We start from the raw sequence: 17,177 nt of genomic DNA on the forward strand, positions 1-17,177 counted from the left end.
TCATTAGTTTGTTTTTTTAAATAATTATGTTAATCAACAATTCAAAAGTAATGGCTGTTTTTGATTATTTAATTTTCAATAAATTTTTATTTATTGTTACTTTTGTGAGTTTCAAGTGATTTCAGTGAGAATTGTGGGTTTTTCCTTCTTTAACTGAGGGGTACCAACAATTTTGTCCACGTGTGTATATAGACAAATACTGAAAATAATTATAATGCTGAAGAACTTCCAGGGTGTTTCTCAGGACTTATATCACTGCTTCTGATGAAGCTCATTACCAACATCATGTCTTAAAAACATATAAAAGGCCTCCAGATGTCATCAACAGCATGTTGTTTCCGTCTAATGATGTGTGTTTTCTTTTCCGTCGTCTCTTAAATCCGCCTTCCAACTCTTGGCCATCAATATTTTTCAAATTGAGGGAAGTGAGACATTTAGCTTCTAATATACTCCTTTACTCTTTTACTGTTGTAGTAGGACACTTTTCTTGTATGTTAGCCGTCATTCTTGAGGAGATTTTGGTCACAGCATTTCCCTCATTGTCGTGTGACGTTCAGGAAATGATGCAGCAGTTCTAGAAGTAATCAGAAGAGGAATTATCTAGATGATTCATTCCTCCAAGAACATTTCTTCATAGCGATATAATCAAAATGTCAAGGTACAGAGCGTTTATTAACGTATGTTTCTATCTCCACAGCTATGCAGGGATTTTGCTGGGAATCACCAACACCTTTGCGACCATCCCCGGCATGGTGGGACCAGTTATAGCCAGAAATCTCACCAAACAGGTAAGAAACACACACTGGAGTTAAACTGATGCCTGGTCAGCAGTAAACTGTTTTTAGAATGTCATGCTGCTGGTTACATAAACCAGAGTTCACTCCGGGTGTCTTCACCTCCAGCGGATAAACAGATGGCATCCTTACTTTGGACTAATGCTCCATTTCCCTTCTAATTGGTTTAGTGAGTTCAGGATTAACATGTCGACATTCAGCCACCAGGGGGCAGCTTTGGTCTTCTGTAGAAAGCAGCCCTCACACCCAGACTGTTGATCTGTCCTCACGTTTACTCTGTTTCCTGTTTTAGTTTTTATTTAGCTGTAAATGCAGTTTGAGTGTCATTTAACCCTCCTGTTGTCGTCATTTACGGGCACCAAAAAATATAGTTTCCTTGTCTGGAAAAAAATCTAACAAATCACTAAAAAAATTCCCCCAAATTTCCGTAAATTTGCAAAACCTTCAGGAAGAAAATTCCAATAATTCCTTTTAACTTCCCTTAAAAATTTTATTTAAAAAAAACAAACAAATTTGGCAAGAAAATTCCAGTAAATATTTTCAAAAAATGAGTAAAAATCCTTCAAAAAAACCCTAATCTAATCTAATCATTAGGGATTGTAGGGAAATGACTGCTACAGGACAGAACTCTATCCAACCTGATCCCAGACCACATATGTGCCCTGAAGGTGTCTCGAAACTGGCCAGTCTCCACATGGAAGATGTAGACAGCAGAGTTCTGATCTCCTTAGCAGGGATCGCTTCCACTCCCGATTCAGAATCAAAATGTACACAGTTCTTGGACTACATGGTGCACACTGATGAAGACTGAAGGCCCATCATCGAAGTACACAGATTAATATTTCCTGTTGCAATCTCACCACAAACTGGATCACAAGCTGAGGTTATCACAATGCTACACCTTCAGGCTCAAAGTGCTCACATGGATGGAAAGAGAAGGAGCACTTAACACAACAGAAGCACTGAAAACGTGTGACTATCCAAACCTCAAACACTCACAGAACAGACAGAAGAACAGAACAATCAACGGAAAACACTGTTAGTCCTTCTGTTGCATGAATATCTGAAGAACTTTGGAGGATCTTCAACAAACACTGCATCAAGTGCACTTAAAGCCCAGAAACACCGACCACAAGGACGAACACTGGGGGAATGAAAACCGCCACTTTACAGACACAAGGTTCAATTTGAAGGAGCTTAATTCCTCAAATAGAACTCAGCAGTATTATACCTGAAGGACAAGAGGCACTCCTCTCAGCAGGATGTATAGATGGTTCGACCAATGGTTCGAAAAAGGAATGGAAGAAGCCGCCTACGCCAAACTGGAAGAACCTTCAGTAAACAGAGAAGATGGTCTAAAACTCCACTTATCAGCTACTTACAGTCCAGTCTCCTTCCTCAAACACCTCAACTCACATAACAGCCTGGTCCGTCAACAACCTAATCAGAGGTGAAACATCTGAAACTTCCCACCTGTCAGAAGTGAAAAAGCAGATCAGAGGTCAACAAATTCAAGCTCGCTTCCGTTTCAGTACTTAGATGTACCATAACCTGGATGACCGAGAATCTTCAGACAATTATTAAGATCTTAGCGCTGACATCTGATTAAGGAAACAGCAGACCTTTTGCTACAGATACTTACTGTCACTCCTTCACTCCATTTCCCCGGGTTATCCATAATTCTTTTATCTTTTGTTGTGATCTACTGTCTGCCAGATCCCCCTCTCACCTTCTGTTGTCACACCTTTGCTATACTTCTTGATTCAGTTACTCTTTGTGTTGTTTGCTCTGGGTCGACTTGCTCTGTGTCGGTAAATCCACCGTATTACCAGAAATACCAATAAAACACAGCACTACAGCCAACTTCGAAAGACTAAGAATGAAATTTCTTCAACACATCTACATCCTAGGCATCAGCAGTTTCAGCTAATGTCATGATACTAAAAGCTTCCTGAAGACATGGTCAACTAGCCTAGCCGCGCTAGACAACCCACGGCAACGAATTTAATTCTCTGCCAGGGTGGGTCTAGTTACCCTCCATAAGGCTCGAGGCTGGATTCTCCTAAAACTGGCCGGACCAATCACCATGAAGTGTAGAGTCAGAAGGCGGGCGTAACTAAGTGACGACAGAGGCGCGACGAGTTATCTTTCGACTCGGCTTTGGCCACAGCCCTTAAAGATTTGAAGCTAAAATTCAACTTGAAAGATAAACAAAGGATGGCACTGAAGTGTTTCATTGAGAAGAAAGATGTATTTGGACTTATGCCGACGGGATATGGCAAATCCTTAATATACCAGTTGGCTCCGCGGCTCCGCTGCTTGGAAAGCTAACGGGACTTAGCCACAATCCGCTGGCGCTCTAGGAACTACGTCAGCCTATTCGTTGCGTTGATTGGTTGTATACCTACCCAATTGCTGCAGAGGGATTTGATAGACAACCTTTTAGCCCGCCTCCCTCCCTCTCGAGCTTCCCTAGACCCTTGTGCCGTCAGAAACATGGGTGTAGCATGGCTAGGCTAATGGTCAACTGGTGCCTTAACTGTTTTATTTATGTAAATACTGACCGATAATTATCTTTTTTGTCTTCCAGAACACCCTACAAGAATGGCAGACTGTCTTCTACATCGCTGCAGCCATCAACCTGTTTGGAGCGTTGTTCTTCAACGCGTTTGGTAAAGGAACGGTGCAGCCCTGGGCGGTCCACACATCCTACTCTCATGGAGACTGAGGCGAACGACGAGCACCGGACTCATCCGTTAGACAAATGTGAATCATCGAATGGATGAGTCTCAACCACAGACTCATTCTAAGGGTAATTTTAGCGAGAGGTGATTATTCACCCAATATATAGTGAGTAACGGCCGTGATGCCTTCAAGGACGCTCCTCACTGTGTCTGGAGTCTTTAGTTAATCAAATACAGGAAGATGCTCTTTGGAGGAAAAAATAACTGAGCAGAAGCCAGTTATCCTGCCACTGATTCAAAGAAATAAGACGGCGCTGAAATGGTTGTATAGTTCCAGGCTAGTACGGTCTGCTGAGGGTAGTTAGCTTAAAGATAGGTCGATATTTGTGGGTTATCCAAGACTTGTTGATCGTCAGGCATTGTACATATCATAGTAAATGAGCTTTTATTCCAGTGTAGTTTCTTTTAGGTGTTCAGTTTGTCAGCCCAGTTGTTATTTCTGCCTCCAAAGCACCTCTTCTTTATTTTATTTTATTTTTTTACATTTTATTGCCAGTTCTTGATACTTGTGCATGTAAAGTTTGAGATGACAAAATGTGCTACTTAAGTAAATGCCAGTAAGTTTAGTTTTAAAGGTGTTCCACAAAATTAACTAAAATCATCCGAAACTAGACGCACACATTGAACAGTGTCCTTTTTTTGTCTTTGTTCAGACTACACAGTCTGTTTGGGAAAATGCCTTAAAGTGTCTTTCTTGCAATCAAGCATTTACATTGTTTTGTATTTACTTGTCACATAGAGCAGTTAAGGGATTTTGTGTGTTGTCTGTTCAGGTTTTCAGGTCCACCAAGCACCTCTTTCATTTTAAACGGCTACATTCAGCTGATGTATGTCGTAAACACGGGTTCTGATATTTCCAAACACTATGATGCTAAACGTCTAGTAACGTATAAATGAAGGAAAAACGCTGCTTTAAAGAGGTTCCTGGTGGACGCTGTCTTATATCAGTCACAGGATTTGCACTTTTTGTGTCGATTCTCAGGTATCATAAGGATTGAAAAGGGTGTTTGCTTACTTTTTAACAGATTAAGCTGAAACATTGAGGTAGGTGACCTCGAGTTCTAAGTGTCAATGGAATTAGATCCAATTCTAAAATTTATTCCAACTCAAATATGAGTTTTTTAGTTTTTGTTTCTTATGAGTGTGACTAGATTATGATATACACTGCTGTAAAAAAAGTATTTGCCCCCTTCCTGATTTCTGTGTTTTTTTGAATATTTATCACTCGCAAGGGTTTCAAATCATCAAACCGATTTTAATATCACACAGAGACAACGCAAGGAAATACAAAATCCATCCATTCTCTATCCACCGCTTTATCCTCACTAGGGTCATGGGGGGTGCTGGAGCCTATCCCTGCTGACTCGGGCGAAGGCAGGGGACACCCTGGACAGGTCACCAGTTTGTCACAGGGCTACATATACAGACACACAATCACACTCACATTCACACCTACGGACAATTGAGAGTAACCGGAAATACAAAATGCAGTTTCTAAATGATTCAATTTATTAAGGCACAAAAAAATCCAAACCTATCTTGCCCTATGTGAAAAACTAATTGCCCCTGAACCGAATAGCGAGTTGTGCCGCCTTTGGCAGCAATAAGTGAAAGAGTTGAAACAATTCTGCAAAGAAGAGTGGGCCAAAAATCCGCTGGATTTCAGTTATTGCTGCCAAAGGTGGCACAACTCGCTATTAGGTTCAGGGGCAATTACTTTTTCACATAGGGCCAGATAGGTTTCGATTTTTTTTTTTGCGCCTTAATAAATTGAATCATCATTTAGAAACTGCATTTTATATTTCCTTGGGTTGTCTCTGTGTGATATTAAAATTGGTTTGTTGATCTGAAAGCTTAGCAAGTAATAAATATGCCAAAAACACAGAAATCAGGAAGGGGGCAAATATTTTTTCCACAACACTATTATTTCCCCATTAAGTCTGCAGTCTATCACATTGCATGTCTGTTGTTCTTTAATACATTGTTACTATAAACATGTTTTCTTGGTTGCAGTAGCACCATATTCAAGAATAAGGACATAGTGCACTTGTGCCTTATTCAGCCCTGCAGACTAGTTTTCTTCCTGAAGCATTTAATTTCATACTGATTGTTCCTCTGTCAGCTTTTATGCTAGTGTCTATGTATAATAAAGGGAATAACGGGACTTTTGAATTATTTACTGTAATGGAGGGAAATCATTGTAACCCGTAAAAATGTTTTAAATCTCTGTCATGTATTGTAAATACTTAATCACATAAAAATGTTTGAGCAAAATCTGATACTGTGTTGAGTGATTATTTCATTAAAGAGCCTCTGTCACAACTTTTAACTGACAACGTGTTGTTTTTGAAACTGCTGTATGTATCTTTAAAAAAAAAGGGCAAGAGGGGATGACATGAATGAAAATTGTGATGAAAAGTGTTACGGAGTGAGAGAGAGAACCCGGGCAGAGAGCACACAGCAGAGGCAGAAACTGTACGTACTAAAACAGCAAGAGAAGTTTAAGGAGTGAGATGGTGAACTGACTGCAAGAACGGAGTTTACAATCTGGCAGGAGATGGAAGGTGAGACCGGTCTTTATTGCAGTGGTGTAATCAGAGGTGACGCCTTGCAGCTGCCCGGATTCTGTGGAGGGCTGATTGATGAGTGGAGTCAGCTGTGGAGAGGCACTCCATTCAGTAGCAGCAGAGTGAAAGGGAGAGCAGGGGGAAGAGTGAAAGGGGTGTCAGGTGGGGGCTGAGGAGGAGGAGGCCCTGGCAAGGAATAAACGCCACTTTAACCATTTCATCATTAACCCTACTGTGTATCACAGCAGTTCGTTAAACGTGAGTAAGGATACATGCATGCTCAAATGAAGGCGTAAATTTCTTAAACGTAGGTGTGTATGCTGAAAATTGATAAAAACGTCATGACATAAGTCGTCCAAAACGTAATGGTTTAGTATGTCGTCCAAAATTGGACGAAAACGCCATAGTTTAATATGTCATTCAAAAATGGACGAAAAACGTCACAGTTTAGTATGTCGTCCAAATTTGGACAAAAATGCCATAGTTTAGTATGTCGTCCAAATTTGGACAAAAATGTCATAGTTTAGTATGTCGTCCAAAATTGGACGAAAATATCAGTTTAGTATGTCATCCAAAAATAGACAAAAAACATCATAGTTTAGTATGTCGTCCAAAATTGGACAAAAATTTCATAGTTTAGTAAGTCGTCCAAAATGAGATGAAAACATCATAGTTTAGTATGTCGTCCAAAATTGGACAAAAATGTCATAGTTTAGTAAGTCGTCCAAAATGAGACGAAAACATCATAGTTTAGTATGTCGTCCAAAATTGGACAATAAAGATTATAGTTTAACGGCATCCGTATAGCTCAATGGGTTACGTGGGCGACCCACATACAGGGGCTGGTTTCTAACCCAGCGGCCAGGGTTAGATTCCTGCATGCCCCCTACTCTTCTTGTTTCCTGTCTACCTTCACTGCTGCTATCGAAAAAGGCCAAAATAAAAGTCATAGTTTAGTATGTCGTCCAAATTTGGACAAAACATGTCATAGTTTAGTATGTCGGCCAAAATTGCACAAAATACGTCATAGTTTGGTATGTCGTCCAAAAATGGACAAAAATGTCATAGTTTAGTATGTCGTCTGAAATTGGTAATAACGTCACACTATAGTATGTCATCCGAAATTGAATGAAAATGCCATAGTTTAGTATGTCGTCCGAAATTGGACGAAAATGCCATAGTTTAGTATGTTGTCCAAAATTGGACGAAAACGACATAGTTTAGTATGTCGTCCAAAATTGGACGAAAATGCCATAGTTTAGTATGTCATCCAGAATTGGACAAAAAATTCATATTGTAATATGTCGTCCGAAATTGAATGAAAATGCCATAGTTTAGTATGTCGTCCAAAATTGGACAAAAATGTCATGTCATGTATGTTGTCCAAAATTGGACGAAAACGTCATAGTTTAGTATGTCGTCCAAAATTGGACGAAAACGTCATAGTTTAGTATGTCGTCCGAAATGGAATGAAAAACGTCATAGTTTAGTATGTCGTCCAAATTTACACAAAAAACGTCATAGGTAAGTTAGTCTTCCAAAAATAGACAACAAACATCATAGTTTAGTATGTCATCCAAAATTGGACAAAAACGTCATAGTTTAGTATGTCGTCCAAAATTGAACGAAAAATGTCATAGTTTAGTATGTCGTCCAAAATGAGACGAAAACGTCATAGTTTAGTATGTCGTCCAAAAGTGGACGAAAACGTCATAGTTTAGTTTGTCATCCAAAAGTGGACGAAAACGTCATAGTTTAGTTTGTCATCCAAAATTGGACAAAAAACGTCATAGTTTAGTATGTAGTCCAAATTTGGACAAAAAATGTCATAGTTTAGTATGGCGTCCAAAAGTGGACGAAAACATCATAGTTTAGTTTGTCATCCAAAATTGGACAAAAAACGTCATAGTTTAGTATGTCCTCCAAAAGTAGATGAAAACGTCATAGTTTAGTTTGTCATCCAAAATTGGACAAAAAACGTCATAGTTTAGTATGTCATCCAAAATGAGACGAAAACGTCATAGTTTAGTATGTCGTTCAAAATTGGATGAAAAACTTCATAGTTTAGAATGTCGTCCAAAATTGGACAAAAAACGTCATAGTTTAATATGTCGTCCAAAATTGGACGAAAACGTCATAGTTTAGTTTGTCGTCCAAAATTGGACAAAAAACGTCATAGTTTAGTATGTCATCCAAATTTGGACAAAAAATGTCATAGTTTAGTATGTCTTCCAAAATTGGAAGAAAACGTCATAGTTTAGTTTGTCGTCCAAAATTGGACAAAAAACGTCATAGTTTAGTATGTCATCCAAATTTGGACAAAAAATGTCATAGTTTAGTATGTCTTCCAAAATTGGAAGAAAACGTCATAGTTTAGCATGTCGTCCAAAATTGGACAAAAAACGTCATAGTTTAGTATGTCGTCCGAAATTGAATGAAAAACGTCATAGTTTAAATTGTCGTCCAAATTTGCACAAAAAACGTCATAGTTTAGTATGTCGTCCAAAATTGGACGAAAACGTCATAGTTTAGTATGTCGTCCGAAATGGAATGAAAAACGTCATAGTTTAGTATGTCGTCCAAATTTACACAAAAAACGTCATAGGTAAGTTAGTCTTCCAAAAATAGACAACAAACATCATAGTTTAGTATGTCATCCAAAATTGGACAAAAACGTCATAGTTTAGTATGTCGTCCAAAATTGAACGAAAAATGTCATAGTTTAGTATGTCGTCCAAAATGAGACGAAAACGTCATAGTTTAGTATGTCGTCCAAAAGTGGACGAAAACGTCATAGTTTAGTTTGTCATCCAAAAGTGGACGAAAACGTCATAGTTTAGTTTGTCATCCAAAATTGGACAAAAAACGTCATAGTTTAGTATGTAGTCCAAATTTGGACAAAAAATGTCAGTTTAGTATGGCGTCCAAAAGTGGACGAAAACATCATAGTTTAGTTTGTCATCCAAAATTGGACAAAAAACGTCATAGTTTAGTATGTCCTCCAAAAGTAGATGAAAACGTCATAGTTTAGTTTGTCATCCAAAATTGGACAAAAAACGTCATAGTTTAGTATGTCATCCAAAATGAGACGAAAACGTCATAGTTTAGTATGTCGTTCAAAATTGGATGAAAAACTTCATAGTTTAGAATGTCGTCCAAAATTGGACAAAAAACGTCATAGTTTAATATGTCGTCCAAAATTGGACGAAAACGTCATAGTTTAGTTTGTCGTCCAAAATTGGACAAAAAACGTCATAGTTTAGTATGTCATCCAAATTTGGACAAAAAATGTCATAGTTTAGTATGTCTTCCAAAATTGGAAGAAAACGTCATAGTTTAGTTTGTCGTCCAAAATTGGACAAAAAACGTCATAGTTTAGTATGTCATCCAAATTTGGACAAAAAATGTCATAGTTTAGTACGTCTTCCAAAATTGGAAGAAAACGTCATAGTTTAGCATGTCGTCCAAAATTGGACAAAAAACGTCATAGTTTAGTATGTCGTCCGAAATTGAATGAAAAACGTCATAGTTTAAATTGTCGTCCAAATTTGCACAAAAAATGTCATAGGTTAGTATGTCGTCCAAAAATAGACAACAAACGTCATAGTTTAGTATGTCGTCCAAAATTGAACGAAAAATGTCATAGTTTAGTTTGTCATCCAAAATTGGACAAAAAACGTCATAGTTTAGTATGTTGTCCAAAATTGGATGAAAAACTTCATAGTTTAGTATGTCGTCCAAAATTGGACAATAAAGATTGTAGTTTAATGGCATCTGTATAGCTCAATGGGTTAAGTGGGTGACCCACGTTCAGGGGCTGGTTTCTAACCCAGCGGCCAGGGTTCGATTCCTGCTTGCGGCCCTTTGCTGCATGTCTTCCCACGACTCTTGTTGTTTCCTGTCGACCTTCACTGCTGCTATCGAAAAAGGCAAAAATTAAAGTCATACTTTAGTATGTCATCCAAAATTGGATGAAAACGTCATAGTTTAGTATGCTATCCAAAATTGAACGAAAAATGTCATAGTTTAGTATGTCGTCCAAAAGTGGACGAAAACGTTGTATTTCGTATGTCGTCCAAATTTGGACAAAAAATGTCAGTTTAGTATGTCGTCCAAAATTGGATGAAAACGTCATAGTTTAGTATGTCGTCCAAAAGTGGACGAAAACGTTGTATTTCGTATGTCGTCCAAATTTGGACAAAAAATGTCAGTTTAGTATGTCGTCCAAAATTGGATGAAAACGTCATAGTTTAGTATGTCGTCCAAAATTGGACAAAAGACAGCATAGCTTACGAGCTTCCGTATAGCTCAACGGGTTAAGCGGGCGACCCATGTATAGGGGCTGGTTTCTGATGCAGTGACCAGGGTTCAATTCCTGCTTGCAGCCCTTTGCTGCATGTCTTCTTCTCTCTTGTTTCCTGTCTGCCTTCACTGCTGCTATCGAATAAAGGCAAAAAAGGGGAAAAAAAAGAACGTCATAGTTTAGTATGTTGGACGAAAACGACAGTTTAGTATGTCGTCCAAAATTGGACGAAAATGCAATAGTTTAGTATGTCGTCCAAAATTGGACAAAAAACGTCATAGTTTAATATGTCGTCCAAAATTGGACGACCACGTGGTAGTTTAGTATGTCATCCAAAATTGGACGAAAACATCATAGTTTAGTATGTCGTCCGAAATTGAATGAAAAAGTCATAGTTTAGTATGTCGTCCAAAATTGGACAAAAATGCCATAGTTTAGTCTGTCATCCAAAATTGGACGAAAATGTCATATTTTAGTATGTTGTCCAAAATTGAATGAAAAATATCATAGTTTAGTATGTCGTCCAAATTTGGACAAAAAATGTCATAGTTTAGTATGTCGTCCAAAATTGGATGAAAATGCCATAGTTTAGTATGTCGTCCAAAAGTGGACGAAAACGTTGTATTTCGTATGTCGTCCAAATTTGGACAAAAAATGTCATAGTTTAGTATGTCGTCCAAAATTGGATGAAAACGTCATAGTTTAGTATGTCGTCCAAAATTGGACAAAAGACAGCATAGCTTACGGGCATCCGTATAGCTCAACGGGTTAAGCGGGCGACCCATGTACAGGGGCTGGTTTCTGATGCAGTGACCAGGGTTCAATTCCTGCTTGCAGCCCTTTGCTGCATGTCTTCTTCTCTCTTGTTTCCTGTCTGCCTTCACTGCTGCTATCGAATAAAGGCAAAAAAGGAAAAAAAAAGAACGTCATAGTTTAGTATGTTGGACGAAAACGACAGTTTAGCATGTCGTCCAAAATTGGAAGAAAAATTCATAATTTAGTATGTCATCCAAAATTGGACAAAAACGTCATAGTTTAGTATGTCGTCCAAAATTGGACGAAAACGTCATAGTTTAGTATGTCGTTCAAAATTGGACGAAAACGTCATAGTTTCGTATGTCGTCCGAAATTGAACAAAAAACGTCATAGTTTCGTATGTCGTCCGAAATTGAATGAAAAAGTCATAGTTTAGTATGTTGTCCGAATTTGGACAAAAAATGTCATAGTTTAGTATGTCATCCAAAATTGGACAAAAATTTCATAGTTGAGCATGTCGTCCAAAATTGGACAAAAATGTCATGTCATGTATGTTGTCCAAAATTGGACGAAAACGTCATAGTTTAGTATGTCATCCAAAAATAGACAAAAAACATTATAGTTTAGTATGTCGTCCAAAATTGGACAAAAAACGTCAGTTTAGTATGTCGTCCAAATTTGGACAAAAATGTCATAGTTTAGTAAGTCGTCCAAATTTGGACAAAAAATGTCATAGTTTAGTATGTTGTCCAAAATTGGACAAAAATGTCATAGTTTAGTAAGTTGTCCAAAATTGGATGAAAACGTCATAGTTTAGTATGTCATCCAAAATTAGATAAAAAACGTCATATCTTAGTATGTCGTCCGAAATTGAATGAAAAAGTCATAGTTTAGTATGTCGTCCAAAACTGGACGAAAACAACATAGTTTAGTATGTCGTCCAAAATTGGACGAAAATGCCATAGTTTAGTATGTCGTCCAAAATTGGACAAAAAACGTCATAGTTTAATATGTCGTCCAAAATTGGACGACCACGTCATAGTTTAGTATGTCATCAAAAATTGGACAAAAACAACACAGTTTCGTATGTCGTCCAAAATTGGACGAAAACGTCATAGTTTAGTATGTCATCCAAAACTGGACAAGAAACGTCATATTTTAGCATGTTGTCCGAAATTGAATGAAAAATGTCATAGTTTAGTATGTCGTCCACATTTGGACAAAAAATGTCATAGTTTAGTATGTCGTCCAAAATTGGATGAAAATGCCATAGTTTAGTATGTCGTTCAAAATTGGACGAAAATGCCATAGTTTAGTATGTCGTCCAAAATTGGACAAAAATGTCATGTCATGTATGTTGTCTAAAATTGGACGAAAACGTCATAGTTTAGTATGTCATCCAAAAATAGACAAAAAACATCATAGTTTAGTATGTCGTCCAAATTCTGACAAAAAATGTCAGTTGAGTATGTCGTCCAAAATTGGAAGAAAACCTCATGGTTTAATATGTCGTCCAAAATTTGACGAAAATGTCAGTTTAGTATGTCATCCAAAACTGGACGAAAAACGTCATATTTTAGTATGTTTTCCGAAATTGAATGAAAAATGTCATAGTTTAGTATGTTGTCCAAAATTGGACGAAAATGTCATAGTTTAGTATGTCGTCCAAAATTGGACAAAAATGTCATAGTTTAGTAAGTTGTCCAAAATTGGACGAAAACGTCATAGTTTAGTATGTCATCCAAAATTGGACAAAAACGACATAGTTTAGTCTGTCGTCCAAAATTGGACGAAAACGTCATAGTTTAGTATGTCGTCCGAAACTGGACGAAAACAACATAGTTTAGTATGTCGTCCAAAATTGGACGAAAATGCCATAGTTTAGTATGTCGTCCAAAATTGGACAAAAAACGTCATAGTTTAATATGTCGTCCAAAATTGGACGACCACGTGGTAGTTTAGTATGTCATCCAAAATTGGACGAAAACATCATAGTTTAGTATGTCGTCCGAAATTGAATGGAAAAGTCATAGTTTAGTATGTCGTCCAAAATTGGACGAAAATGCCATAGTTTAGTCTGTCATCCAAAATTGGACGAAAATGTCATATTTTAGTATGTTGTCCGAAATTGAATGAAAAATATCATAGTTTAGTATGTCGTCCAAATTTGGACAAAAAATGTCATAGTTTAGTATGTCGTCCAAAATTGGATGAAAATGCCATAGTTTAGTATGTCGTCCAAAATTGGACGAAAATGCCATAGTTTAGTATGTCGTCCAAAATTGGACGAAAATGTCATGTCATGTATGTTGTCTAAAATTGGACGAAAACGTCATAGTTTAGTATGTCATCCAAAAATAGACAAAAAACATCATAGTTTAGTATGTTGTCCAAAATTGGACAAAAAACGTTACAGTTTAGTATGTCGTCCAAATTCTGACAAAAAATGTCAGTTTAGTATGTCGTCCAAAATTGGAAGAAAACGTCATAGTTTAGTATGTCATCCAAAACTGGACGAAAAACATCATATTTTAGTATGTTTTCCGAAATTGAGAGAAAAATGTCATAGTTTAGTATGTCGTCCAAATTTGGACAAAAAACATCATAGTTTAGTATGTCATCCAAAAATAGACAAAAAACGTCATAGTTTAGTATGTCGTCCAAAATTGGCTGAAAAATGTCATAGTTTAGTATGTCGTCCAAAATTGGATGAAAAATGTCATAGTTTAGTATGTCGTCCAAATTTGGACAAAAAACATCATAGTTTAGTATGTCGTCCAAAATTGGACGAAAATGTCATAGTTTAGTATGTCATCCAAAAATAGACAAAAAACGTCATAGTTTAGTATGTCGTCCAAAATTGGATGAAAAATGTCATAGTTTAGTATGTCGTCCAAAATTGGACGAAAATGTCATAGTTTAGTATGTCGTCCAAATTTGGACAAAAAAACATCATAGTTTAGTATGTCGTCCAAAATTGGACGAAAATGTCATAGTTTAGTATGTTGTCCAAAATTGGATGAAAAACTTCATAGTTTAGTATGTCGTCCAAAATTGGACAATAAAGATTATAGTTTAACGGCATCCGTATAGCATATATATATATCAATGTGTTAAGTGGTCGACCCACGTACAGGGGCTGGTTTCTAACCCAGCGGCCAGGGTTTGATTCCTGCTTGCGGCCCTTTGCTGCATGTCTTCCCCCTACTCTTCTTGTTGCCTGTCTACCTTCACTGCTGCTATCGATAAAGGCCAAAATAAAAATCATAATTTAGTATGTCGTCCAAAATTGGACGAAAAACGTTACAGTTTAGTATGTCGTCCAAAATTGGACGAAAATGCCATAGTTTAGTATGTCGTCCAAAATTGGACGAAAACGTCATAGTTTAGTATGTCATCCAAAACTGGACAAGAAACGTCATATTTTAGTATGTTGACAGAAACTGAATGAAAAATGTCATAGTTTAGTATGTCGTCCAAAATTGGATGAAAATGCCATAGTTTAGTATGTCGTCCAAAATTGGACGAAAATGCCATAGTTTAGTATGTCGTCCAAAATTGGACGAAAATGTCATGTCATGTATGTTGTCTAAAATTGGACGAAAACGTCATCGTTTAGTATGTCATCCAAAAATAGACAAAAAACATCATAGTTTAGTATGTTGTCCAAAATTGGACAAAAAACGTTACAGTTTAGTATGTCGTCCAAATTCTGACAAAAAATGTCAGTTTAGTATGTCGTCCAAAATTGGAAGAAAACGTCATAGTTTAATCTGTCGTCCAAAATTTGATGAAAATGTCATAGTTTAGTATGTCATCCAAAACTGGACGAAAAACGTCATATTTTAGTATGTTTTCCGAAATTGAGAGAAAAATGTCATAGTTTAGTATGTCGTCCAAATTTGGACAAAAAACATCATAGTTTAGTATGTCATCCAAAAATAGACAAAAAACATCATAGTTTAGTATGTCGTCCAAAATTGGATGAAAAATGTCATAGTTTAGTATGTCGTCCAAAATTGGACGAAAATGTCATAGTTTAGTATGTCGTCCAAATTTGGACAAAAAACATCATAGTTTAGTATGTCGTCCAAAATTGGACGAAAATGTCATAGTTTAGTATGTCATCCAAAATTGGACAATAAAGATTATAGTTTAACGGCATCCGTATAGCATATATATATATCAATGTGTTAAGTGGTCGACCCACGTACAGGGGCTGGTTTCTAACCCAGCGGCCAGGGTTTGATTCCTGCTTGCGGCCCTTTGCTGCATGTCTTCCCCCTACTCTTCTTGTTTCCTGTCTACCTTCACTGCTGCTATCGATAAAGGCCAAAATAAAAATCATAATTTAGTATGTCGTCCAAAATTGGACGAAAAACGTTACAGTTTAGTATGTCGTCCAAAATTGGACGACCACGTCATTGTTTAGTATGTTGTCCAAAATTGGACAAAAAAAGTTATAGTTTAGTATGTCGCCCGAAAAGTCACCAAAAACGTCATAGTTTACTATGTCTTCTAATACAGGGTGACCCAAAAAAAGTTTGCACTCAGTTGATTGCTTGTTTAAAAGCCATTTAAGCATCTCTAATTAGGTTTTCATTTTCCAATGATTCTTTAAAGTCTCTCAAAGCAGCTTGTAATCTCTCTTCTCTCAAATTCATGTGCTTCTGTTGAAAATGAAGAAAACTTTAGCTGTACCTGACTTGCTGTGTGCCGGTCTGACACCTAATGAGATTGCAGCACAGCTGGGAATATCCAGATGTGCAGTCTACAAAATTAAAAAGAAGCTGAAAGATACTGGAACAGCCTCACAAAAGCCTGGGTCTGGTCGTCCCCTCCTTGATTGACAAGGTCAAACCGACGCATCAAGACAAATCCTGTGAGGTCCATGAGAAAGATGGCACGTGAGCTTGATGTGAGCCGCTCCTCAATGCAACGGCTCATCAAGAATGATCTGAACATGAAGTCCAGCAGGACGGAGCACCAGCACACACCTTCAAAAGGACTCAGGAATGGTTGGATGCCAACTTGCATGCATTCTGGTCCAAGGATATGTAGCCACCCCAGAGTCCAGATCTCAATCCCCTGGATTATAGCATATGGGCAACTGTGGAGGACAATGCCTGTAAGACGCCGTGCCCTTCTGTGCCAGTCTTGGAGAGGTCCATTCTTAGATCTTGGGAGAAGATGACGGCATCCTACATAAAGAAGACCTGTCAAGCATTCCGCAGGCGCCTGCAGGCTGTTGTGACACTAAACGGGGGACACATTAAAAAGTAGAATCTTCCGTACATGCTCTTTACAACGATGTATAATTTGTGAATAAATTCTAATTCTAAGCTGAATCAACATGGTATTAAAGTTGTATTCTGCCAGTGTACACTTTTTTTGGGTCACCCTGTAATTGATAAAAATATCATAGTTTAGAATGTCGACTGAAAAGTCACTAAAAATGTTATAGTTTAGAGTGACGTTCGAAACATCACCAAACACGTCATAGTATAGTATGTCGTCCGAAACATAGATGTATATACAAGACTAGATATGCTAGCGCGCTGTAGCAGCCAGCTAAGCTACGTGCCTATGGCCATCTTTGAGGGGACAATGTTCTCATTAAAAGCAATCCTTGCACATTGAAAATAAATCATAACTTGCTCATTTCTCAACCAATTTCCATGTGGTTGAGTTGACTGTCAATTTCAAAACGTGCTATTAATACAGAATATTTTATTTAAAAAAAATCGAAATGATGAACAAAAAGAGAGAGATAAAAAGTCATCTGTAAAGTCATGTAATGCTCATTTATGCTCCATGTATAGCTACATGTATGTATGCATTCACATGCATACATACATGTGGGAATAAACACACACACACACACACACACACACACACACACACACACACACACAGGAATAAATCCATACATACATGTGTGAATGTATAGATAGGGACATACATACCGATTCTTTCTGGGTAATAATCACATTTACTGCTTTAAGTCCAGTCC

General features: G+C 37.5%; 1 protein-coding gene across 2 annotated transcripts in view; it reads left to right on the forward strand.

Annotated features, from left to right (window-relative positions):
- The window catches only part of slc17a5 (solute carrier family 17 member 5), a 950,640-nt gene that overhangs the window by 16,286 nt on the left and 917,177 nt on the right, over positions 1 to 17,177 (forward strand). The window contains exons 10-11 of one of the 2 annotated variants that reach the window (XR_007947161.1): positions 698 to 788; positions 3,385 to 4,932. Coding sequence is in view for 1 of the 2 variants with exons in the window: in XM_022198510.2 (XP_022054202.1) it covers positions 698 to 788; positions 3,385 to 3,522 (229 nt within the window). In the remaining variant the exon portion in view is untranslated. Of the gene's footprint in view, positions 1 to 697; positions 789 to 3,384; positions 5,818 to 17,177 lie in introns of those variants that run through there. The other variant, XM_022198510.2, reaches the window with a different exon arrangement.

The sequence above is a fragment of the Acanthochromis polyacanthus genome, chromosome 15 (genome assembly GCF_021347895.1).
Source record: "Acanthochromis polyacanthus isolate Apoly-LR-REF ecotype Palm Island chromosome 15, KAUST_Apoly_ChrSc, whole genome shotgun sequence".
Classification (NCBI taxonomy): Eukaryota; Metazoa; Chordata; class Actinopteri; family Pomacentridae; genus Acanthochromis; species Acanthochromis polyacanthus.